The sequence below is a fragment of the Cydia fagiglandana genome, chromosome 1, assembly GCF_963556715.1.
Source record: "Cydia fagiglandana chromosome 1, ilCydFagi1.1, whole genome shotgun sequence".
NCBI lineage: Eukaryota > Metazoa > Arthropoda > Insecta > Lepidoptera > Tortricidae > Cydia > Cydia fagiglandana.
This window is the reverse complement of record NC_085932.1, coordinates 25605093-25629870: the sequence shown is the minus strand read 5'-3', so window position 1 is coordinate 25629870 and position 24778 is coordinate 25605093. Positions and strand designations below refer to the sequence as shown.

Here is a 24778-nt window from a genome sequence, read left to right as displayed (position 1 = left end):
TACCTATTTAAAAAACTATAAACAATCAACTAATAAAATAAATTATCTAAGGCTACAACATTTGTACAATTAAATCTATATTTATCAGTCCTTTTATTTATATCAAATTAGCTTAGTCGCTTTACGTGAAAATTGCTGTACCTGATTTTTTTTATTTCAGTCGTCAATCGTTTGACTACTTTTTGACGTTCATATAAGTGTGATTTATTTTTCATCCTATCTTTTGCCATTAATATTTAAACGTAAAAGGTCGTTAACATTGATCAATATTCGTTATAATTTCACGAAATCCGCTGAACAAACACGAATAGAATAGAAGTAGATACTAGATAGGACTCGCAAGTTCGAGTCTTGCCTGAAGCGGTAAAATTATAAAAAAATAATAATAAAAAAATACCGCTATATATATATATATATATATATATATATATATATATATATATATATATATATATATATACATATATATATATATATATATTATATGGATAAATGATTTTATTATTTTTATATCATTTTGACCATGTTCATTCACTGATATCTGTGTTAAAATTGTTAAATATGAAACGGTCACGCCATCTAGCCGAATATAGGCCAAAGGTGTGTGCGCCATCTATCCGAGAAGGACTTTTTCTTGATTTCCGAGGCACGTTTTTTTCTTAGACTTTATTCATCTTATACGAAGTTACATATGTCTTTGCTCTCAATTAAATCTTTTTACACTCGATATTTGTAGACGGAAAATATAGATACGAGATTCTTCAATACGACCGTAACTCATAGTGATATTTAATTCGATTCGATAGGTAGTTCGTGATGCTCATTCATTGTTACTGTGCATTTTCTTTGTATTCTGTGTTATCAATGTAGATAGTGTTATCGATCAAGGGTAATACATATACATAATATACCTATATATAAACATCTCAATATTTTATAATAGTGTCGCTCTATAGCTCGAAAGGACTGTCTCATTTCAAACATAGACAAAGATAATCATCATACTATCTTTGCCTTACACTAGTAGTACTACTTAGCACCCAAAATAAAAAGATGAGTTTAGTTTTTTTGTTCTTATTTACTGACAAATTTGTTTTGACCAACTATATGAAAAATGTAGACGCGAAGGATCAATATCCCATACTCACAAATTTTGAATTTAGCGCCCATTTCTACTGACAAAGTTTGCTTGCCAGAGTATAACTAACATAAACTTAAACAGGTATGTTTGCACTTCGCACACAATACGGTTTTGTAACAACAACTAAATTCGCACTAAAATCGTTGTCTTTGCAGCAGGCCTATTATGGATCGGTTTATCCACATTTATCTACGTGATAAAATAATTGTCACTTTTTAACTCCGTGGGATAGAAAGTGACGAACACCGTTTTATCACGCTGTCACGTAGACAAGAACTACCATCATATCCGCACAGGACGTGTACTTTTACTAAGTTTGATTTTTTGAGTCGTGCCACAACTTGTGCCACAGACACATGCACTAACCATGACGACGAAGTTGTAAAACAAAAACAGTGCTCGCAGGCTATTAGTTATGGTGGTAACCGTGTGGTGGAGTTCTTAGATAAAGAAATAGTTTTAGTTAAAATTTATAAAGCTCAAAAAACGAGCTGGGTGAAAGGTATTATAGTAAAAAGACTCGGTGCTACTGTATACCTAGTTAGCTTACTCGGTTGCAATACTGTGTTAAAAAAACACTCAAATCAACTTTTAAAATATAAAGGGGAGAACGTTGTGAGTTGGCGCGAAAGAGAGAGTGGTAATAATGCTCAACTTTCACTGAATGAGATGGATATGCCGGCCATCATATTGTCACCAACGTCTTCGGGTTCCAGTCAGCAACTTCAGGCCGAATCCACCTCGACGGTGCATGCACCGGCAGCACCTGACCTTGTCGCCTCCGACAACTGGGCCGACTGCGAAGAGGGTTTGACACTCGCCGCCACCAGTGCCGAGAGTCATGTCGCCCCTGCGAATCCTGCGCTCCCTCAGGACGCCGAGGCACCGCCGCCGCTCCAGGTCGGCGCGGCCCCGCCGCCGCCGCCGCCGGCGCAGAACACTGCGGCGGCTTCTACGGGTCTTTCTGACCGACCATCTCATGAGCCATCAAAACGGCCCCGCAACGTAGTTAATTATAAGAAATATTTTTAGGCTAAGGGTGGAGGGATGTTGTAGCTATAAGTATGTACGCATAGGCTAAGTACCGTTGGCTGCGTCCAACGGCCGACCGATCAGTCGATTACAGGACTTCTATAAGCGAGCACGTTTGTTTATCTTCCTGCCCCCTAACCTCCAAGCAAACAATTTATATTTCGAGGACCTAAGGAATGGTAACGGCTCTAACGGTTCGATGAATTTTGCTATATGGGGGCGATAAATCGATCTAGCTAGGTCTTATCTCTGGGAAAACGCGCATTTTTGAGTTTATATTTTCCGAACAAAGCTCGGTCTCCCAGATATTTATTATTATTAATAGTCATTTATTACCTAGTTATTCATTACATAGAATATTGTAAGTAATAAATATGCGCTGAAGACTATAGCTCCATTCTTATAATTCTTGACAACCGGTTTTACCAGTTACAAAACGTGATGATATCAGGCCAAGCTCAAGGTGGCGACGATTTAGTAAATCACAATTTAATTTACATTTGTAGCAAATAAGTACAAAGATCGCTATAAAAAGGAGGTATTTTAATAGCGATTTTTGTTCCTGTTTGCTACTAACACTAGTTATTAAGGCCAATCCAGAGTGGATAATCAAATCGACTGATTTGATCAGAAAATAAATTGGCGTCAATTTAGCCACCAATTTTAAATTTATGGTGATATTTGAGCTCTCTCAATTAAAAAAAATTGGTAACCATGCGTGCTGCTGCTGCTGGTCTAAATAATTTGGAATTTTAACTTTCTGTCAATTCAATCATTTCAACGCTGCGGGAGTTGCCTTGCCACACGAAGGGTTAACATACTTTTATTTTTTTGGACGAAAATACCAGCAGGTAAGGAAGAGCATTACGCTCCAGTCTACATTTTATCTTAAATGCAATCAGAATAGGTAAAAAATTGTAGAGGTGAATAAAATATACTTTATTTGTAAAAATGTATTTAAAAATCGGTGGTGTTTTATAACAGATTCTTGATTATAATCATGCATCACAGACATTGCTATAGTTAAGTATACAGACAAACGTAACATCAACAAAATTAACCCATTTTTTTTCATTCAACGCAACTACCTATTTCATCTATTCTACGGTAAATTATAATTACAGTCCATAAGATTAACTGTGGTAGATTCCGTCTAAGCTAACTTTGCACCGTTGTCAACAAAGTGAGAGAGTGTCATTACTAATTTATAATAATCATATTTTCATAGAAATTTGACACGCCACACTTTGTCATTGCAAGTGCACATGCAGAGTTACCTTGGCCCGACTTTATCAGAATTAGATACAATGAAGTGACGTTACCGCATTATGATTTAAATCTTAAACTAAAATCAACTTACATAGATAACCATAGTTCTACTCCTAAAAAAACTCTAGCACAAACAGAATATCTCTAGCACTTTAAACAAAAACGATCAGATCAACTGAAAAAGATTATACTCCGACAGACTAGGAAATTCTAGACCATACAATAAACCAGTAACCAATTCAATAATTCATTGACTAAGAAAATCTTAACGTCTCTGCTAAGGTATATACTTCGGAGACAATTTCCATGTTTAAAATAATACTTCGGTGACAGTTCCCAATGGATGCTTAAAGAAAAAAACAACATAACATCGTCATCGCCAAACTGACACGTAATTATGTACCTTATTATCAAGTCATAAAGACCATCGATTGTCCAAGTGTTGCTGCTGGTTTACACAACATTTTCATCAATTGCGAATACTGTTTTTTCTGCGTTTTAATCTTATCATGGCAACAAGACGCAATGACAATAAACTACGTTTACTAAGCTCATTACTACCACTATTCTGCTGGCTCAATAAGACGAACCGTAACACTCGTCAATGTGTACAGATTTAAATGCACCTTAAGTCATTACAATAAGGTTCAACTTGCACTTTAGTGCTCTTCTGAACGCATCCTAAGTAACTGTGGAGTGTGATCAACTTTGGAAAGCCAATCCTAATTTATAAATTCGTCCTGGAGGAACATTGTTAAACAAATCATTCAAATTATTGGTACCCGTATTTTCTTTTACTAGAAAAGCTATTCTGAATATCGTATTCAATATGATTATCATAGTGTTTATATCTTTACTCACACAAATGAATAAAAATATATCTTACTTATGAATACTGTTAGGGCTAGAAAGCTGCCAGCTCCCTTATCTATTTCTCATCATCTTCAAAATATTCCTGTTCCTTGTTTTGATTAGAAAAGTAACGGTCGAATTCGCTCACGTTTCAATTTAAGTTGCATGGTATCTTATAATCAACTCCTTAAAACTGTCATCAACTCAATAGTTATTCCATTTTTAAAAATTTATTACCTCTGATAGGAAAAATATAAAAGCATATTACCAACCAATTTTACCGTTGTCAGTTATAAATGCCGCTAACAGCTCTCTAATCTGTTTACCGCGAACGCCATTATGAAGCCATTGAAGACTTTAATTTAAACTATTATCATAGCAATAGTATTACGAAGGGAATATTCGACCGCCTAAAACGACTAATAACTCGATTCAAATTCTTCAATATCGCCAAAAAAAATTAGTAAAACAATTTTATCAAAAGTAAATTCTCATTTTAAATACTCAAAGCCGCTAGCAGCTCCCTAATCTGTTTCCCGTCGTCCAACTTCACGACATCCCTAAAGGCGCGCACACACGTCGCCTCCTTCTCGAGCTGCTTCGATATCTGCGGGGTATGCCGGCGAGGCGCACGGCGTTGAAAACTTCCATCAAACTTAATAGCAATAGTTATTACAAAAAAATATTTTCGACCGCCTAAAACTACCTATAACTCCCGACAAATTATTGAATATGGCCAAAAAAATTAGTAAAACAATTTTATCAAAAGTAAATTCTCATTTTTAAATACTCAAAGCCGCTAGCAGCTCCCTAATCTGTTTAGCATCTTCAAACTTCACGAAATCCCTAAAAGCGCGCATACACGTCGCCTCCTTCTCGAGCTTCTTCGATATCTGGTGCGCCCGGCGCGTGATCTCGCGGGGTATGCCGGCGAGGCGCGCCGCGTTGAAAACTTCCATCAAACTTAATAGCAATAGTTACGACAAAAAATTATATTCGACCGCCTAAAACTACTGACAAATGATTGATTATTGCCAAAAATATCGTAAAACAATTTTATCAAAAGTAAATTCTCATTTTCAAGCTGCTAGCAGCTGCCTAATCTGTTTCCCATCGTCCAACTTCACGACATCCCTAAAAGCGCGCACACACGTCGCCTCCTTCTCGAGCTTCTTTGATATCTGATGCGCGCGGCGCGTGATCTCGCGGGGTAGCCTGGCGAGGCGCGCGGCGTTGAAGACTTATGATCAGACTTAGCAATAGTTACGACAAAAAATTATATTCGACCCCCTAAAACTACTTACAACTCCCGACAAATAATTGAATATTGCCAAAAAAATAGTAAAACAATTTTATCAACAATAAATCTCATTTTTAAATACTCAAAGCCGCTAGCAGCTCCCTAATATGTTTCCCATCGTCCAACTTCACGACATCCCTAAAAGCGCGCACACACGTCGCCTCTTTTTCCAGCTTCTTCGAAATCTGGTGCGCCCGGCGCGTGATTTCGCGGGGTATCCCGGCGAGGCGCGCCGCGTTGAACCCGTAGGACTTGGGGCAGGCGCCGGGGGACAACTTGTAGAGGAACGTGATTGTCTCCTCGGGGATGTGGTCGTCGTTGTCCGCTGTGGACTCGTCGGTTTCCACCATGCACGCCTGGTTGAGGATTGGAAATTGTCTGCTTATTTCGTTTTAATTAAAAATAAAATCGTATGTAAAATTCAATAAATAAAACACACGTAACACGTATTTCATTAAAACTTATAAAAATCTTCAAACTTTTTTGATGACAAGAAAAACTTCGTATGGCTGAGTAGCAAATTACCTTTGCCACTCAGAAGCCTATAAAAAGGCCACCATCACTGTGTTTTGAATATTAATCCGAGCTGTGAACAGTGCTGATAGACCCATTAGTAGCAGGTATTAAATATTTATAACCAGCACTTTTAGTGTCTAGCTAATACCGAGCCTGAAACATGCCTATAATTTAATACAGATAAAACAGTAAGGTTTATTTTCCAACTGTATTTCTATTAAGTACTCACCATATGTCCCAACACAACTCCAGGATGCGATGCCAGATGGTGCACGAGCGAGTGGTAGTGCGTAGAGAACACCACGCGGCACCCGCGCTCGGCTAGCTCCACGCACACACCCGACGCTATCGCTGTCCCGTCGTAGGTCGACGTGCCGCGGCCTGGGGATAATGAAGCTTATTATTACAGTGTTATGGTTTAGTTTAGCTTACCATGGAATAAAATAGACAAGGCTCCGAGTTTTCAAAAATTCTGTATTAGTATAATCATAAATTTTTATGATGCGGCGTGTGACAAATGAGAGCTTTTATGTAGAGTTAACGAGTTTGTTTTAGCTTGACACAGATAGTGAAAACCAAGCGATTATCTTTTTAGGGTTAGATAATAGGAAGGAATACACGGTGGCATGCTTAACTATAGAGGCACGTGGACTGCCCTAATAGGATATCGTCGGCCGCGCCGAGCCGTGTGAACACGCGGTCAACTAAGCTTAGCCTGCATTCTGACGCTGGGCCGTAAGATAACTGTAACCGTCGCTTTCAGTATTAAAAACTTACCAAGTTCATCCAACAGTACCAATGAATGCAAGGTAGCGTGTTTCACTATAGCCGCTGTTTCGTTCATTTCCACGAGGAACGTGGACTGTCCCGACAGGATGTCGTCGGCCGCGCCGAGCCGTGTGAACACACGGTCCACTAGGCTCAGGCTGCATTCTGACGCTGGGACGTATGAACCCTGGAATAAATGTTGAATAGTTGTGATTATCTTATCTGTGGTTGTGACGCAAAGAAACGTCAAGGTTTGCCAACCCTAATAAATTGCTCGTTACAACGCTGAGCCGAACGGAGCCGAGAGGTCCAGTGTCACCACTGGTAGAGCGTATAGTAAGTAGTTTTTAGGCTCTAATACCAGAAAAAAATCTAAATACTTATTTTACCATTTTTTTTTTCAAAGTAGGCTGAGTAGACATTGTAGCGGAGCTTGTAGCAGAGCGGAATGTGCGGCGATAATAACAAACAAATGCAAATATATGCGAGCGGCCTCAGTGCCCGCTGCTCTTTTCACACGGCCCATTGAACGTCAAGTTGCCTGCCCGATCGAACCTTCTACTAGAGGCTTACCACTGAGGCTGTGAGCCCCTTGACCCTTTTAAAAACCTTGGAACTGGTAACCTTAAACTTACCAAATGCGCCAAAACAGTGAGCAGACCCATCTGCCGCATGAGTGTGGACTTGCCGCCCATGTTCGGCCCCGTCAGCAGGAGTAGCGCGGCATCTCCGCCCAGATCGGTGTCGTTGGGGATAAACTCCGCGACAGGTATGCACGGGTGCCGCCCGTCTACTATGTTTATGTAGGGCTGCAATAACAAAATTTCGTTATAATGATAAAGAATTTTATATAAAAAAATTAAAGTGGTAAATTCCAGCAGTATAACAAAGTCAAAACCCGCCTGTCCCGCTCCGTTAGGACCTCTTAACAGTCCCAACAGTTGCGTTCTTGGACGGACGGCTCAAGGTTTTAAGGATATCACGGTCACGCGTTAAAGTGTTGTCTCACCTTTGCCCTCGAGTGTTGGTTAGTAATGTTAGTACACTGTCTCACCTTTTGCTCCGACTCGAATGTAACACTCGGCAGACAAACATCCCCGCTCTGCTGCCTCGCAAATTCTGCTAAAGCCAGAAGTATGTCCAGAACCGCGACGCACTGAACGGCGGCGTCCCAGTACGCGTGGTTGCTGGAGAACTTCTCGAACATTCGACGGCTCAAGTCTTTTAAGACTTTACTTTTTTAATGTTGTCTCACCTTTTGCTCGGGGTCGAAAGTAACACTCGGCAGACAAACATCCCCGCTCTGCTGCCTCGCGAACTCTGCTAAAGCCAGAAGTATGTCCAGAACTGCCACGCACTGCACGGCGGCGTCCCAGTGCCTACGCTTGGTTGCTGGAGAACTTCTCGAACATTCGACGGCTCAAGTCTTTTAAGACTTTACTTTTTTAATGTTGTCTCACCTTTTGCTCGGGGTCGAAAGTAACACTCGGCAGACAAACATCCCCGCTCTGCTGCCTCGCGAACTCTGCTAAAGCCAGAAGTATGTCCAGAACCGCGACGCACTGCACGGCGGCGTCCCAGTACGCGTGGTTGCTGGAGAATTTCTCAAACATTCGGCGACTCAGGTCTTTTAGAACGTCGCGCTTTTGTTCTTCGGCTGCCGTCATACGGGCTAGGAGGTCCTGAAATTGTATGACATTTTATAAAGGAAAATAAAAGGGGAGGGCTTGCTATTAAAAAGTAAAGTGAATTATTAGTTTATCTATTTAATAAATTTGACGTATAGTTGTAATGTAGAAAATTATTGAGGGCGCCACTTCCTACGTAATTGTCACATTTTTGACGTAAAATGCTTAAACATGAACATGGCAACAATTTAGTATGGAATTTTTTTAGTTCCATTTTATTTAATTTCTACTATTTTATGACGCACTATAGTTAGTTGAATGAAAACTGAAACTTGTGAGTCAAATAAATCTGATTAGTGTTTGAATAGAAACAGCAGATTTTTTAATTGGTTAGAGCACTTGTTGCAATCCTAGCTTAGGGTGGTATTCCAACTGTCCAATTTCCTTGTCTCCAATGTGCATTGCGTCTCACTCTTCTCATTAAGCAAAATGTGAGACGAAAATACACATTGGACCTTACAATTTGTAATTTCCCAATTGTAATTAACCTTCTGGGCGAGCTCGCTCCATCGTAGGCCACGTCTACGCCTCGGCTAGTCTGTGGCCATGAGTAAGCCCATTCATAATAATAATAAAAAAATCTAACTTCGCTGCGAATATGCTTTGCGCATGTTTCGGTTGTTACCTTAGTTTCACTGGTAGAGAACCTCTTGAACCCTTTTCGGGCGCCTTCCATGTGGTAGTCAGAAGTTGCCCTTTTCGTAGCGCTTTCTGGTACCTCTATCTGATAACGCTTCTTGTCAGTTCCCACGTACTTCAACTGAAAATAATACACGCATAAAACTTATTAATTTTCTTTTTCTTTTACTTCCAAAGGAAGAATTTACTGCTAAGTATAACTAGGATGAATATTGATAGCAAATTTCGACCATATGGGAGCATATTTCAATACAAGTGTTTTAGCTATAGTTAAAAATTCTCCTTTTTTTTGTTCTACATGAATGACCTGTTAGATGAACCTGATTTCATGTCGAAAGAAGTTTTTTTAGAAAGGTAGATCCAGTGAGTTTCTTACGTATTCACAGGGCTTGTGCACAAATCACGCGAGGTTCGATAGGGGAGGGGGAGTCACGAAAAATCACGACAGATGTTGGAGGGAGGGGGGTATAAGGAGACCTCACGTGTATTCTTCTACAGTGAACGTAGCCAAAAACCTCACCAAATATCACCAAGGGGGAGGGGGGGTCAGAAAGTAGCCGAAAGCATCTCGCGTGATTAGTGCACAACCCCAAAGGTTAAATCTTACCCGACACTTGAAGTACTTCTCCTGTTCAGCCAGATACTCGTTCAGCTCCTTCTGTATATCGTCGATAAGTTGCAGAGTGCCGTCATACTCGGGATCGACGCCCACGCCGGGCAGGATGCGACCCTCTTTCTCGGCTTCTGATTGGTTGAATCCTTCCTGTAAAATAACGCTGTAATGTAGAACCACAGAATAAATAATAGTACTAGGTACAGAAGACTCACTCTCTAACAAAACGCGTCTGTCACGATCAGATCAGATCAGATATGGCCGCTAGGTGGCGACAGCGCCACGCGCGGCTTATGGCAAACCCCAAAATTGGGGCCGAACGGATGTACTTTTAGCTACCTGTAGCAAAGCGACGAAATCGCGGAGTGAGACACGCCTGGTAGAACCATAAATAACTCAAGGCCATAAATATTGTTACAGCTTTAACATTTTTAACCTTATTACAATGGAATAAGGTAGAAAATGTATACATATTTACGACCTTGACTGTGCGTATACTCCGACAAGAAATTGTAGAAACTTTTTTAGGGTGCCACTTCTTACGTAAAGATCGGTATTCCTAGGATAGCGGTGCCGTCATATAGCGGCCTCCATACTAAATAATACGGCTAAATATGGATCTCGTAGTATTTGTATGGAGACGGCCGCTATATGACGGCACCGCTATCCTAGGAAACTAGAGCATAACTATTACATTTTTGACGTAAAATGCTTAAACATGGCAACAATTTAGTATGTTTTTGTTTTTAATTCCATTTTATTATTTCTACTATTTTATGTTGCACTACAGGAGACACTGTCAACTGATAATAAATCTTGTCAATAGTCTCTTTCGACTCCCGTGACCGTCGTGAACCCTGCCATTGGCTGGTCAATCGTTTGGTTGGTTTTATGTTCAGATAACTGTTCCAAATACGAATGCCAGTCAGTCGATGTCCGGTTGGAAGCCCCGTCATTCATTAGAGTTTAAACTTTCTTACAAAACAAAATAATTACCAACCTTGAAAAACTTCAACGTATCCCTATAATCCGGAAACTTTCCACGCGGACTAAACTTCGTTAATTTCTTCAACATTCCGCTTTCTGCGTCATCAAATAACTCGACAAGTTTCAGCGCAGACTGGAATCCGTTGAGGACTGCAATGAAGTCGAGGACTTTTCGTTTCGAGTAGGTCTTCTCTTCGTAGAAGATGGCGCGCGAGTCGGGGTGCGATGTCGAGCGCTTTAGGTTGCCGAGGGTGTGCACTCTGCGAACGAACATCGCATTTATAGATAATGAAATGTGACGTTATCTATGAAAAGGGACCTTATTGTCGATGGCGCTTACGCCATTATTAACGATGCTCCTTATAAATACAGTACACTGTGCAGTTACAATATCGTAAGCGTATGTAGTATGACTGAATTTTGAACCTTAATCCTATGAAAATAACATCTGAGTTGCAATCACGTACTTCGCTAAAAGCCGTTCCAAATCTGGCAACGTGGTGAGTATATTCTTCGCATCTTGACTCAGCTCTTGGTTCTCGAACAACTCCTTAACAGCCTCCTGGCGTTCCTTTATAACGGCTAGGTTGCAGCTGGGCGCACATACCCACTGGTATAACAATCTGAAAATATAGGTACACATTTTAAGCGCATTTCCAGGCGTGGCTCACTCCGCGATTTCGTTGACATCCGTCCCACACAAATTTTGGTGGTTAGCCACCAAAACGCGGCTTATGGTTAGCCATAAGCCGCGAGTGAATCATCTGTACCTAGTACTATTATTTATTCTGTGGCATTTCTAAGAACACTCGCCATCAGATATATCAGAGCGGCCAAGGTGCTCGCAAATATCAGAACACGCCTCTATTGTCAAGGCGCTAGAGTGCGTGGTCAGATATTTTTGAGCACCGCGACCGATGCGACTGATACGAGCGATGGCGACTGTAGATACATAAAGCATAAATTCAAGGGGACAAGAGCTCTGTAATTTTAGTAATTTTTTGCTCCATCATTTTAGTGATAGGGCCGCGAAATGTTTCAAGTTTCTACCAACATACTTTAAAACGAATATTTGTAAAAAAAAACGATATTCAGCGATAGTTCTTCATTGAAGGAATAAAACATCGTGAGGAATTCGGACTAATCTCAACAAGATCTTTGAATTGATAACTCATGTGCCAGTTGCTTTCGTAAAAATCCGTACTTGTGCCAATTTTTGAGATCAGTGCGCCGAGTAGACTCCGGGCATTTTAAAAGCTGCAAAACTCTAAGAAGAAGAAAAGTAAAAAAAAATAGTTATGATATTTTCTCACCTTTTACCCATAGCGGTAGCACAAAAATTCAGCTTGTCATACAAACACCCTTCATCCTGTACTATCCTCAAATTCCTCAACGTGATAGCATCCAACACCATGGTGCTGCCGCCCTCCCACTTATTCTCAACCTTGAGCTCTTGCGATAAGGTCTTGTTTAGCACGTCGGGCGGCGCGAAGGACTCGAACTGCGACATGCCTAGTACTTGTATGTCGAGGAGGCATTGCGAGAGGTAGGACACGCAGCCGCCTAAGGCTTTGATGGCTAGGTAGCAGTTTGGGGCAGGGGTTAGGCCTAAGGCGTCGCCTGGAAGAAATATGACGAGAATGTACTTTTAAATCCAAAATGACATGTTTTTCCCCTGGGCCACACAGCAACCAAAAGCATGTATTATTATAGTTTGTTTTTTTAGCATTAGAAAGAACTTCGCAGAAGTAAGCTTGTGGTTCCAAATCCGACACTTATAGCGGTAATCATTTGAAGTAAATTATATGTATTGACCATGCTACATTACAGTTGCCTCCAGAAACTCGCGAACTAAATTGACATGAGTTTGACAAATAAAATGATACCAGGAATAGCAAAGAAAAAATAGGCAGGGGTATATGTCGATAAAATGATATCGATAAGTAAGATGCACTTACTACCCATGTGATAATAATAAAGGGGTCACAAACGATTTCGATTTGTATGAATGTGACGAGGAGTGGTTGATTCGATTGTAAGATTGTGACGTTACCAATCAAATCAGGAGGTGCGGATGTGTAACTGACAAATTTCAATGTTAAGACGAAACAGGAGCTGACTTTTAATTATTTTAGGTAAATATACCCATCTCGCTAACGGAAGCGGCTCCTAAAACTAGTGCGATAAGGACAAGGCGAAAAATCCTGCGTAAAAATCTCAAAAATCGAGGTTACGTACTCGACTGTTTCCTCCTCCAAAACTTAACCAATCGTAACCAAATTTGGAAATATAAATGATTATGAAATTATCTATGCCGGACCGTTTTGCTTTTTTGGCTAATTGATGTATTTTGGTGAATTGATTGACAGTTTTGATAACTTACCTCTCATTGACGACATTTGACGACCGGTCTGGCCTAGTGGGTAGTGACCCTGCCTGCGAAGCCGATGGTCCTGGGTTCGAATCCCAGTAAGGGCATTTATTTGTATGATGATACAGATATTTGTTCCTGAGTCATGGGTGTTTTCTATGTATTTAAGTATTTGTATATTATATATATCGTTGTCTGAGTACCCACAACACAAGCCTTCTTGAGCTTACTGTGGGACTTAGTCAATCTGTGTAAGAATGTCCTATAATATTTATTTATTTATTTATTTATTATTTATTGCGGCATAGTCAATGCGGCCATTTTGGCCATTTTTGAAAGGCTCTAGCGCCTTAAACCATTGAATTGGAAAAAATCATTGCTCTAGCATCAAAACCCACGGAGGAAACAGTCGAGTACGTTTGTATGGAGATATGACCACTCCTGTTGGCTCTTAATATGCAGGTTTGGGGGCAAGTTGTTTATATCAAGAGCTCGCGATTGTCGCCATAAATCTAAAATTGGTGATTTAATTTTATACAATGTGACCGGTAGATGGGATTGATCGATAATTAAAGTTAGACCAAGAAAAGTCTGCAGTGATTTTGATAGCCCACGCAGTGCAACTGTTATTTAATACGTCATAATTTCATAGAATTTTGACGTTTAAAATAATACTTGCACTGCGTGGGCTATTAAAATCGCTGCACACTTTTTTTGGTCTAACTGTATTTAAATTCTGACCTAATTGTCAACTTGAATGTCCAGTTTAGGGACTGGTCTTCTTTACAATCGAAGTAATAGGGATCACCGAGACGATTTAATTTTTACGTCCACGCCACACAAAATAAATGAAAAATCTTATCTTATTTCCCCGTCTGGGTCGGCCTTATTTGTATTTTGAGCCAAAATCACTGTTTCTATGTTATCACCTACAACTTGTTACTCTAGCTGTAAGTTTTCCCTAACAAATAAATATAGTAAAATATTTATTTAATTACCTACAACATGTTTATCAAATATCCTTGTATCGATTACTATAAAATTGCACAATTTTCGAAATACCAAGTAACATTTGTAAAATAATTTAAATTACTTAAAGATACATTTTAACTGACCGCGCAACAGTAGCGCCGCTAGCGGTGAATTCTCGCGATATTCTCTAATTCAAACTTTTTTGAAAATATCGATATGAACAGCACTGGCCAAACTGTGGTATCATTTGTGCACATTGACCTGTCAATTTAGTTCGCGAGATTCTGGAGGCAACCTTAGATAATTATTAACAATTAAAGAGCCTGATAAAAACTGCACGCTTGCTTCAGTGGAGTTCTTTCTAATGCTAAAAAAAACGAACTAACTATATGTACTACGATATTTATGATTTTGTCCGTCTGCGTAGGTACACATGGGTGTGCGATCGTGTCAAAACTAAGCAAATGATGTGGTATAAGATATCAATCGATACATCTTTTTATCCCAAAAGACATACGCTACATTTTGAACTCTAGCATTGAGGACGTTTTACACTAATATAAATCCATACTTCCATAGATGGGTTTCTCAAACGTTTCACTTGTATAATGTATATTACGACCGTGGTACACTCCGCACTTAATCAAAATATTTAGATGATAAGCTTGTACTTAGACATTAATGACAAGCTTAGAAAAATAGCAAAATGACATTATGTATAGGTATCATATAGAGCATAACACTAACAATAGTCTATAAGTCATAGTCGTAAGTACTAACAAAAATGATCTCAGGTGGTCCCTAAATAAATAATAATTGAATTGATTAGATATGTTTACGCTGTATTCACCTTCATGTAAGAACGGCTTCAATCCCTCCGGCCAATCCCCATCGGCATTAGTCTTGTAATAGTTTTCCGCAAGCGTTTTAAGCGTCTTCTCCGGCGGCCATAATGTTTGAGGCTCGCGTCGCGCGCGGTGGCAATGTGTGCCGAGTAGCTTTGATGTACGCGCTGTGGTGGATCTACGGTCGTATATGATCTGCAAAGTATTATTAACACATTCTACAAATGTTCCGAAGTTCAAGAAAACCGGTCAAGTGCGAGTCGGATTCGCACTCCGAGGGTTCCGTAGTCCGTATATTACTCAATTTTTAACAATATATTCTTTTTAGTGGAACGTGAATGAAAAGTCTTTAAAAAATCCGTAGAGGTCGGATCAAAAACTAAGTATGTAATTAAGTCGGACTCACGCTTGACTGCATATTTCTAATAAGTTTTCTTGTCATCTATAGGTAGGTAATGAACTATTTTGTGTACTTTTTTCAAAATTTTAACCTATTAGTTTCGGAGATAAAGGGGAGGGGGGGATGGTCGGACAGACAGATGCACGAGTGATCCTATAAGGGTTCCGTTTTTTCCTTTTGAGAAAACCGGAACCCCAGATATAGGAAATTATGTAGTTCTTAGAGTTGTTACCCAATGACGTCCAGTTTTATGCGGGTACGGTTTTTAGGGTTCCGTACCCAAAGGGTAAAACGGGACCCTATTACTAAGACTCTGCTGTCCGTCCGTCTGTCACCAGGCTGTATCTCACGAACCGTGATAGCTAGACAGTTGAAATTTTCACAGATGATGTATTTCTGTTGCCGCTATAACAACAAATACTAAAAACAGAATAAAATAAAGATTTAAGTGGGGCTCCCATATAACAAACGTGATTTTTGACCGGAGTTAAGCAACGTCGGGCGGGGTCAGTACTTGGATGGGTGACCGTATTTTCTTTGTTTTTTTTTTTGCATTATGGTATGGAACCCTTCGTGCGCGAGTCCGACTCGCACTTGCCCGGTTTTTTGCAGAATCTAGTTTTCTGTAGTATGTACCAGTATGCAGGATCAAACAGAATCGTCGTGTGAAAGTTACTATATTAGCACCTATACTACTAAAACGGGATCCTGCAAAAAACCGTACGCGCAAAAAACTGGACGTCAGTGAGAATTAGCTCTTATGTAAACTTACCAATGCGGGCGGGAAATGCGCGAGAGTAGTGAGAAGTCTTGAGGAATGCTTGTCGTCCTTGAATTGTCCCAGATGGAACAACCCTATTGAAGCGTCGACGAAACACACGCCATATGTGCTGATGCCGCTGCTTTCCTGGAAAATAAGTTTTTGGCAAATATTTCATTTTTAGTACAAGCTTTCATTGCTGACTGTACTTTTCTTTCCACAGGCAACTAATGCTCATCGTGACAATTCTAAAAACCCCAAACACAATTACTTTTCGTTGTTTTATCACATAGTTCCTATGGCCACCTCCCGTCTCCATCATCAGATCAGCTCGATGACACCATAATATTGCATTGTCACCCGACTTACGTAAGTATGCAAAATTTCAGCTCAATCGGAAACCGGAAAGTGGATCAAATTTAACTTGCAAGATTAATTTAAACACAGACAGACAACGGTCAGGTAACTAAATAAAAGCTTTTAAATAAATATAGGTCAGGAAATGAATGCTCAAAAAACGTTGTAGAGGGAAATGCTAGGAACACAATTTTTGACTCCGTAACTTTGTTTGGACTAGTTAGGAGGTGAACATATCAAAAGTCCCCGGCTGTAGCCCCGGTGCTGGGGGGTAGAGGGGGGTAAGAAGGTCGAATTTTTCGGTTTTTCATTGATATTTTGGAAACTTTGCGTCTTAGCGACATGACTACTAAGACAAACCGAAAGCTGATAAAATTAGTTACAAGTTTTATCCAGTCAAGTTTTTCGATATCTTGAATAGTTTTTGAGATACCCGCTCTTGAAAGTTTATTTAGGGATTTTAATTTTATCTTGATATCTACGTCAGTGAAGCTGTTAGGCCATGTTTGGTATCATTTTCGTATAAATCGGGGGTGCTGAATTCATTTATAGTATCACATTGACACTATTTCGAAGTAAAACCAAAATTTAAAAAAACATATTTTTTTAAATCCCTCTTCACGCTTAAACAGCTGAACCAATTTCGTTGAAATTTGGTATAGAAATAGTTTCAGTCTCGACAAAGGACATAAGATACTTTTTATAACCAAAAACATCTTTTGAGGGTGTGAAAAGTGGGGTGGAAGTTTGTATGGAGAGTCAATAACCGCTGAACCGGTTTAGATGAAATTTGGGGTGGTATATATCTGTGATTTAGATGAAAATGATACCAAACATGACTTCAAACCTTACCTTAAGCAGTATTAACCTCAGGAATTCAGTTTCGTCGACGCCGTTGAATTCCCCCCATACTCCATTTCACAACTTTAAAGGATGATTATTGAGATAAAAAGTATCTTATGTCCTGTCTAGGGACTCGAAATATCTGTATACCAAATTTCAATTCAATCGGTTGAGCGGTTTAAGCGTGAAGAGGAATTTAAAAAAAAAGATATTTGTTCAAAGTTTACATGTTTTTTCTTAGGAATGGTGTCAATGTGATACCAAAAATGAATTCAGCACCCCCGACTTATACGAAAATGATACCAAACACGGCCTAAGAGCTTCACTAATGTAGATATCAAGATAAAATTGAAAGCCTTAAATAAACTTTCAAGAGTGAAATCTCAAAAACTATTAAAGAATTCGAAAAACTTGACTGAATAAAACTTGTAACAAATTTTATCAGGTTTTGGTTTGTCTTAGTAGTCATGTCGTTAAGACGCAAAGTTTCCAAGATATAAGTGAAAAACCGAAAAATGAGACCTTCTTTCCCCCCTCTACCCCCCAGCACCGGGGCTACGGCCGGGGACTTTTGATATGTTCACCTCCTAACTAGTCCAAACGAAGCTACGGAGTCAAAAATTGTGTTCCTAGCATTTCCCTCTATAACTTCTTATTGCTTGGCCTAATAGAATAGCATATAATAGTTTTTTACTGGTGTAGACATACATAGAAATAATATACTGAAAAATTAAGTGTCACGAAATGGCCCCATCTCAGCATGTTGCTGGCGACTTCCAGCGCTGATCTTCCAATGAGACCATCAAGTGAGAAATAATCACGGAAGGTAACAGACAAAAAAAAAGAAAATTAAGGAAAGAAACATAAAATAAGCCGAAATAGCTAATAAAGTGGCCGGGCATAGCCATACCTTTAAAAACCGGACATGTGTGAGTCGGACGCCGAGGGTTCCGTACTTTTTTTAGTATTTGTTGTTATAGCGGCAACGGAAATAAATCATCTATGAAAATTTCAACTGTCTAACTATCAGGGTTCTTGAGAGTGGAGTCTTAGTAATAGGGTCCCGTTTTTACCCTATGGCTACGGAACCCTAAAAGACGATAGACTGAATACCCACCTCCTCGGCAACACACAGCATGTAGTCGGCGCCAGGCTCGACCGGGCCGGGGTCCTGCAGACCGGCCGCGTGCGCGCCCCGCAGCGTCACCTGGCATATTTCACGACGCACTACCTTGTCGAACTTTGAGGTTTGACCCACTGGAATATGTGTACATTTAAGTAGTTTTAAGTCAATGAGCTAAAGCGCTAAACGCGCAGCCGTCAGGGAGGAGTGGAGGCGAGCCGTCAAACGTGTCACAAAGGGAGACTTCCAATGATGACCACGACCGCTCTGTCAAGAGTGTCCCGATCAAGAAGAAGAAGTCAATGAGTAAAGTAGACAGAAGGACAAGTGCTACAATAAAAATTAACAGTAATAAAGTTCAGGAGAATAATTTGGGAGTGTGTTATTTTTCATATAGAACAAAGTTATCGCTTGTACCATGTTATAAACTATACTGGCTGTTCAACCATATTTTAAATATACCATGATTTATTTTAAGACTTATCTAGTTTAATAGGCTTATCTATCTGCGTTTAGAATCTATAAGGTGGTGGTACAGTCGACGTCAAAGATATGTTTACACTTTTCGCCTTATTACAAGGGAGTAAGGTACAAAAGTGTAATCTTTGAAGTCTACATACTAGTGCTCGACATGCTAATGGCCAATAGATGACACCCTGCTGTCACTATTGGCAATGACTTAAGTTTCAAGATGACATGTACTGGGAACGCGTCGAGCACCAGTAGATACCACCACCTTACATGACATGAAAACAGATTATTGTCTTATTTCTAGCTTGGGCGAAACTGATTTCGTATGAACAGTATTTAACAACCGATTGACGTGAAATTTTAAGAGCGGTTTGCGGAGTTTGCAAGGCCCAAGGAACATATAGCCACTAATATTAGTTTTATTTGTCCACTTACGTTTCTTGCATCTATCCTGCATCATATCAGGCGTCTCCGTTTGCTCAACTCGAGCTACTTTGTAGCCTTTGGAGACCAGCGTATTGGCCATTCTAGCGTACGCGCTCTCCGGGAAACCGGAGTGAGCGAAGTCACCCTACAATAAAAATGAACCATAATACGAAAACCTTAAGGTACATATATCAACGGCAACTTGACATTTCAGATTACCGATAACCCTCAAACAAAAATTAATTTTAAAACCAAGTAAATAAGGCACAAATTTAAGTGTATGTTACCTTCATGTAAGAGAATCCGAGTTCGTTGACCCCGACCGCGGCGTCCATGTGGTACAATTCGTAGAATTTGCCGACTTTGAAGAAAAGAACGCAATCGTAATGTGATGACTTCATTTGCCACCATTGACGATGAGCCTGGAGAAATACACAGAGGAAAGCTTGAGTAGGTATGATGGATTATTTGACAATATAAGGGTCGGTTGCACCAAACTATTTGCATCGTTAAAGTGTTCGCTAAATTTATATGTATGGAAAGTTTCATAGTAAAGCGCCGGGACGCGCCGGCTGACGTTGATCAGTCTGTCAAATGTGGTTGGTGCAACTGGCCCTAACTATGATACTGTCAGGCACACAATAATATATGCTGGATATTTTAATACGGACAAGCCAAAAAGTTGCTGGGAACTTTGGAATTTAGTATTTTTTGTGAGAAACTTCAATTGGCTTTAAACATAGCGCCTTTTATTTTCGATTATCGCATTCACTGCCACCAACGCACATGTGCGTTCACCGCCATACAAGTTTGTTCCTAGGCTATGCCCCCTAGCCTATTAGCAGTTAGGGCCCCCCCACATCTGGCGTCTTTCGAGCGTCGGCGTCTGTCGGCGTCGGTCCAGCGCTATGGAAAATGACGTCGCTGCGCAGTTGCGTCGACGCTGCGTCGACGTTGCGTCGACGTCGGCCATAGAATTGTAGACGCCGACGCTCGAAAGACGCCAGATGTGGGGGGGCCCTTAATGTGTTGAAACAAATTCCACTATCAAAAAGTTTGATTGCGTAATGAATACGTTGAATTCGACCCACACTATGTGTATTTAATGTTCATTTTTGCTTGAACGGAACTGACTTGATTATAACATTACCCACATGTAGAATTTTAGTATTTTCTGCAAATTACGACAACCTAACGCAGTAGTATGTACGACCTCTTAAACGCAATGACCAAATAACTTACAGGAGTCTGATTACTCATGAACTCTGTTGGCACAAAGAGAGTGGAAGGATCATAGTCCGGATGATCCGGCTTCCTCTTGTTGGCGTCGCGAATCTTGTCTGGCCGGAGCCAGTCCAGCTTGCAGTGCACCCAGTTGCCATCATCGTTGACCGGCAACTCATCTGCTGTCTCAGTCTTTGCTGGTACGGCTTGTCTGCATGAAAAAATGTGGCAGTATGAATTTAAATGTTATGGGCCAAGATAACCACGGAGTTGGTGCCCCGTGAGTCGAACCGGGGATTCGGCAGACCTCGTCGGCGATGGCGGGATAACTTTCCTTTTTGAGAGACTGGCCAGATGCAGCTCAAAATCGGGAGGAGTGGAAGAAGAGGGGGGAGGCCTTTGCCCAGCAGTGGGACACAATAGGCTCGCAATAATAATAATAATGACGACGGGTCGCAGGGCGGACGACAATTCAGATTTTCGTATGGCACTCATGGCAGCTTCGAGCAACACGGAAGGGAGGCGGCATTCGCACTATTTCCCCTCTGCCGAGGTACAAGATTAGCGCGTCAATATAATCTAGCGCGGGTAATAAAACTAGTTGCACTTGGATTTTTCACTAGACCGAGTCCACACGCGCGCGTGAACACTGCTGCACAAAAATGCCTGTTTGCTCGGTTTTTTGTTATAAAAAGAGGTCGGGGACATCAAATTTACAAAAAGAAAGTGTTACATTTCACATGTAATATTTTTTTTACATATCATACGTTTAATTACATTTAAATACAATTATTATATTTTAGTCTCAAGTAATTGTTGGATTTATCGATTTTGCTCGCTCAGTACAAATTGCGGATCGGTCGAGCGACAAATCCGACTTCTCATCTCTCAGAATACAATGACATACTTCAACGAAAATGTGTTAGTGTGCGTGTTGTGACACTAGTCACTCGTCCGTACACAAAAAGAGATCGAGGTTTGCAAGATTTGTCTTTGACGTGTGTCATTTTCTATGTATTTGTGTCGTCATTACAGAGGGCCTACCGCAAACCACGTTCGACGTGTTGCCTCCCTGTCACACTTACGTATGAATTTACAAGTGCCATAGAGAGGCAACACGTCGAACGTGGTTCGCGGTAGGGCCTTTGATTGGATTTTGTATGTAAGTGTGTGAGAAGTGCGACTGTGTGCACCTTCTCCCGCGAAAAATGGCAGAATGATTTGTACGGTGAGATATCGCTTGGGCCCCTCCCTTCCGACGTGTCGGAAGCCGGTGTTGCTCGAAGCATGGCAGTGTCACGGACTTTATTGAGCCATTTAGGGTTTACTTAACATTGGACAATTCATACCGTTAGTAATTGTAACGTTATTTATGAAAAGGGACCTTATTGTCGATGGTGCTGTCTCTTACGCCATTATTAACAATGCTCCGATATATCCGAGACTGACGGAAATATCAAGACAAGTTCATATATTCCCATGAATATATAATGAAAAATAATTATAGTAGAAAAAGGCGGCAAATTTGAAAAATGTAGGCGCGAAGGGATAGCGTCTCATAGAAAATTTGAATTTCGCGCCTTTTTCTACTGACAAGATTTGCTTGACCATCTATATGCACTACATCTGTATTTACTAAGTATTTTATAAATAAATAAAAATTACCCATTAGCTGCAGCTGGTTTCTTTGAGCTCTTGCTGGGAGCCTTTGGTGACTGGACGGGCTCATACTTAAAACTATCATTCAGTTTCTTCGCTAATGCTGTCTTCTCCTTTGGGGTCTCAATTATGTTATCTACTAAACAACCAAAATATTGTAAACAATATTAGTCAAATTTAACAAGAAAAATTCTTTTCTTTTATTCATTCCTGTTTAGTCGAAATAATGAAAAGAAATAACAGTTAAACAAAAAAAATGCCACAAGATTTTTTGACAAAACATTGTACACATCCTGGTGATCCTGTTTGGCACTGGCCTCCTCCTCATAGTTCAAGAAGATAATTCTACCTTGATGGTAATCTTCTTCCTGGCGTTATCCCGGCATTTTGCCACGGCTCATGGGAGCCTGGGGTCCGCTTGACAACTAATCCCATGATTTAACGTAGGCACTAGTTTTTACGAAAGCGACTGCCTTCTGACCTTCCAACCCAGAGGGGAAACTGGGCCTTATTGGGATTAGTCCGGTATCCTCACGATGTTTTCCTTCACCGAAAAGCAACTGGCAAATATCAAATGATATTTCGTACATAAGTTCCGAAAAACTCATCAATACGAGTTCAAAACAAGTTCTAAATTAAAAAACCTTGAATAGATACATGCAGGTTTAAAATCTACCTTTATTTTCTGTGTCAGAATCATCGGAATCCAAAGGATTCAACCGGATCCTTTTGCGTTTCTTAGGAGCAATTGGTTCGTCACCATCGCTGTGTTCTTCCTGCTTCACTTCTGGAGAGGGGGTAACTTGCCTCTCGCGTTTCTTACCTATAAAAATATAATTGGTCTTTTATTTTATACAAAAGTATAGACCCGGCGGCTTCACATGGGTTAACAAATTGTACAACTAAACCTTTTTGACTTTTTGACCTGAGTTTGCCTTCAAAATGAACCTTAAAGCCGAACAAAAAGCACACATATTTGACCAATGTATCCTACCTGTTCTCACCTATAGAGCTGAAACCTGGGTTTTCACTAAGGACATATTACATAAACTGAACGTTGTCCAGCGGGCGCTAGAGAGAAAACTGGTGGGGGTCACATTGAGAGACCGTAAAACAAACGAGTGGCTGAGACAGCAGAGCAAGGTCACGGATGTTGTGAAACGCGTAGCAAATTTGAAGTGGGAATGGGCGGGTCGTATAGCAAGAAAGACTGACTCGTGGAGTAAACGACTACTTGAGTGGCGACCATGGGGGGAGGAGCGTCTCCAAAGTAGACCCAAGATGCGTTGGGACGACGACATCAAAAGGACTGCGGGGAAGAAGTGGCTCCAGGTTGCAAAAGACCGTGACAAATGGCGTAAAATGAAGGAGACCTACACCCGAAGGGTAGAAAAAGGCTAGAGAGAGAGAGAGAGAGACAACTAAACCTTCCTCAAGAACCACTCTATTGAAATCCGTTCAGTAGTTTTAGAGTTCATCGCAAACATACAAACGGACAGATGCAGCGGGGGACTTTGTTTTATAAGATGTAGTGATTGAGTAGTGAACCTGTAGGATGCACCCAGACAGATGGGCCAAAATAGCAACCCAATGGGTACCACAGATCATCAGAAACAGAGGCAGGCCAAAAACGAGATGGCAAATGACCTGGAGTCATTTTGTGGTGACTGGCAGAAGCATCTACCAAGCCATGACGATTGGCGGAGGCCTTTACCCAGCAGTAGGACACAATATAGACTAAGTACTACAGAAAAAAAAAATTGAGTACCTAATAGATTCTATTTTGGGCCACAATATGGAACAGAGAGGCTTTTTTATGAACCATTAAATATGTAGGTATGGTTTAAACCTATCCAAGGAAAAGTATAGGCCTATAACGGGTGGTATTCCACCTATCCAATTTATTTGTCCAATGTGTATTGCGTCTCACATTTTGCTTTAATGAGAGATTGAGACGCACTGACATTGGACAAAGAAATTGGACAGCTGGAATACCACCCTTATACAATAGAAGCATTGACTCAAATGTACACTTACTCTCTATTTTCACTTCTATTTCTTTTTTTAATGAGTCCAGGTCCGGCGTTTTGTCTCCATTTTCTGCGGGTTTAGGCTTCTTGTTGGCGGGCGGTGTTTTAGTAAAGTAGTTAAATAGGGTATTTGAAGGTCCAACGCTGTTGCGTTTAGACATTATTGGTGTCTAATATCTCGTGTATTTAGTAACTCACGTGTTATTATAATTTATAAGGAATTAATAAATCCAAGAATGCGTATGACAATATTTTGGCGCAAAACCGACCGGGCCAAATTTGAATGTCATGTGTCAACCTGTCAACTGTCAATGTCAAATACTGTGCAGAGATATTCGGCACTTGTTTTATACCGTTATCAAAAAAAAAAACAAATTTAATAGGGAATATTAGGCAAAGCTCTGCGTAGGTGGCACCACTAGCACATACCGTCAACAAACCCCATTGACATTATCAATGCGTCACTAGGTCAATCACATGGCCTAGGTACCG

At 40.4% G+C, this 24778-nt stretch overlaps 2 protein-coding genes across 2 annotated transcripts; one reads left to right on the top strand and one right to left on the bottom strand.

The window, feature by feature from the left end:
• Positions 1–1810: 1810 nt before the first annotated feature.
• Positions 1811–2173, top strand: LOC134666408 (transcription initiation factor TFIID subunit 4-like). Its single transcript, XM_063523581.1, has one exon. The coding sequence runs from the start codon at positions 1811–1813 to the stop codon at positions 2171–2173; it is 363 nt and encodes a 120-aa protein (XP_063379651.1).
• A 3461-nt stretch (positions 2174–5634) lies between these two features.
• On the bottom strand, positions 5635–24555 carry LOC134668099 (probable DNA mismatch repair protein Msh6). The gene is made up of 19 exons (XM_063525592.1): positions 24294–24555; positions 22933–23079; positions 22263–22395; positions 20616–20808; positions 19661–19795; positions 19383–19518; positions 18471–18610; positions 16166–16300; positions 14999–15188; positions 12119–12425; positions 11273–11428; positions 10819–11065; positions 9813–9968; positions 9192–9326; positions 8339–8560; positions 7514–7687; positions 6888–7065; positions 6340–6491; positions 5635–5950 (listed from the first exon to the last, which is right to left on the bottom strand). Exons 1-19 carry the CDS (start codon positions 24445–24447, stop codon positions 5669–5671), a joined length of 3372 nt encoding a protein of 1123 aa, XP_063381662.1. The 5' UTR covers positions 24448–24555; the 3' UTR covers positions 5635–5668.
• Between the last annotated feature and the right edge of the window lie 223 nt (positions 24556–24778).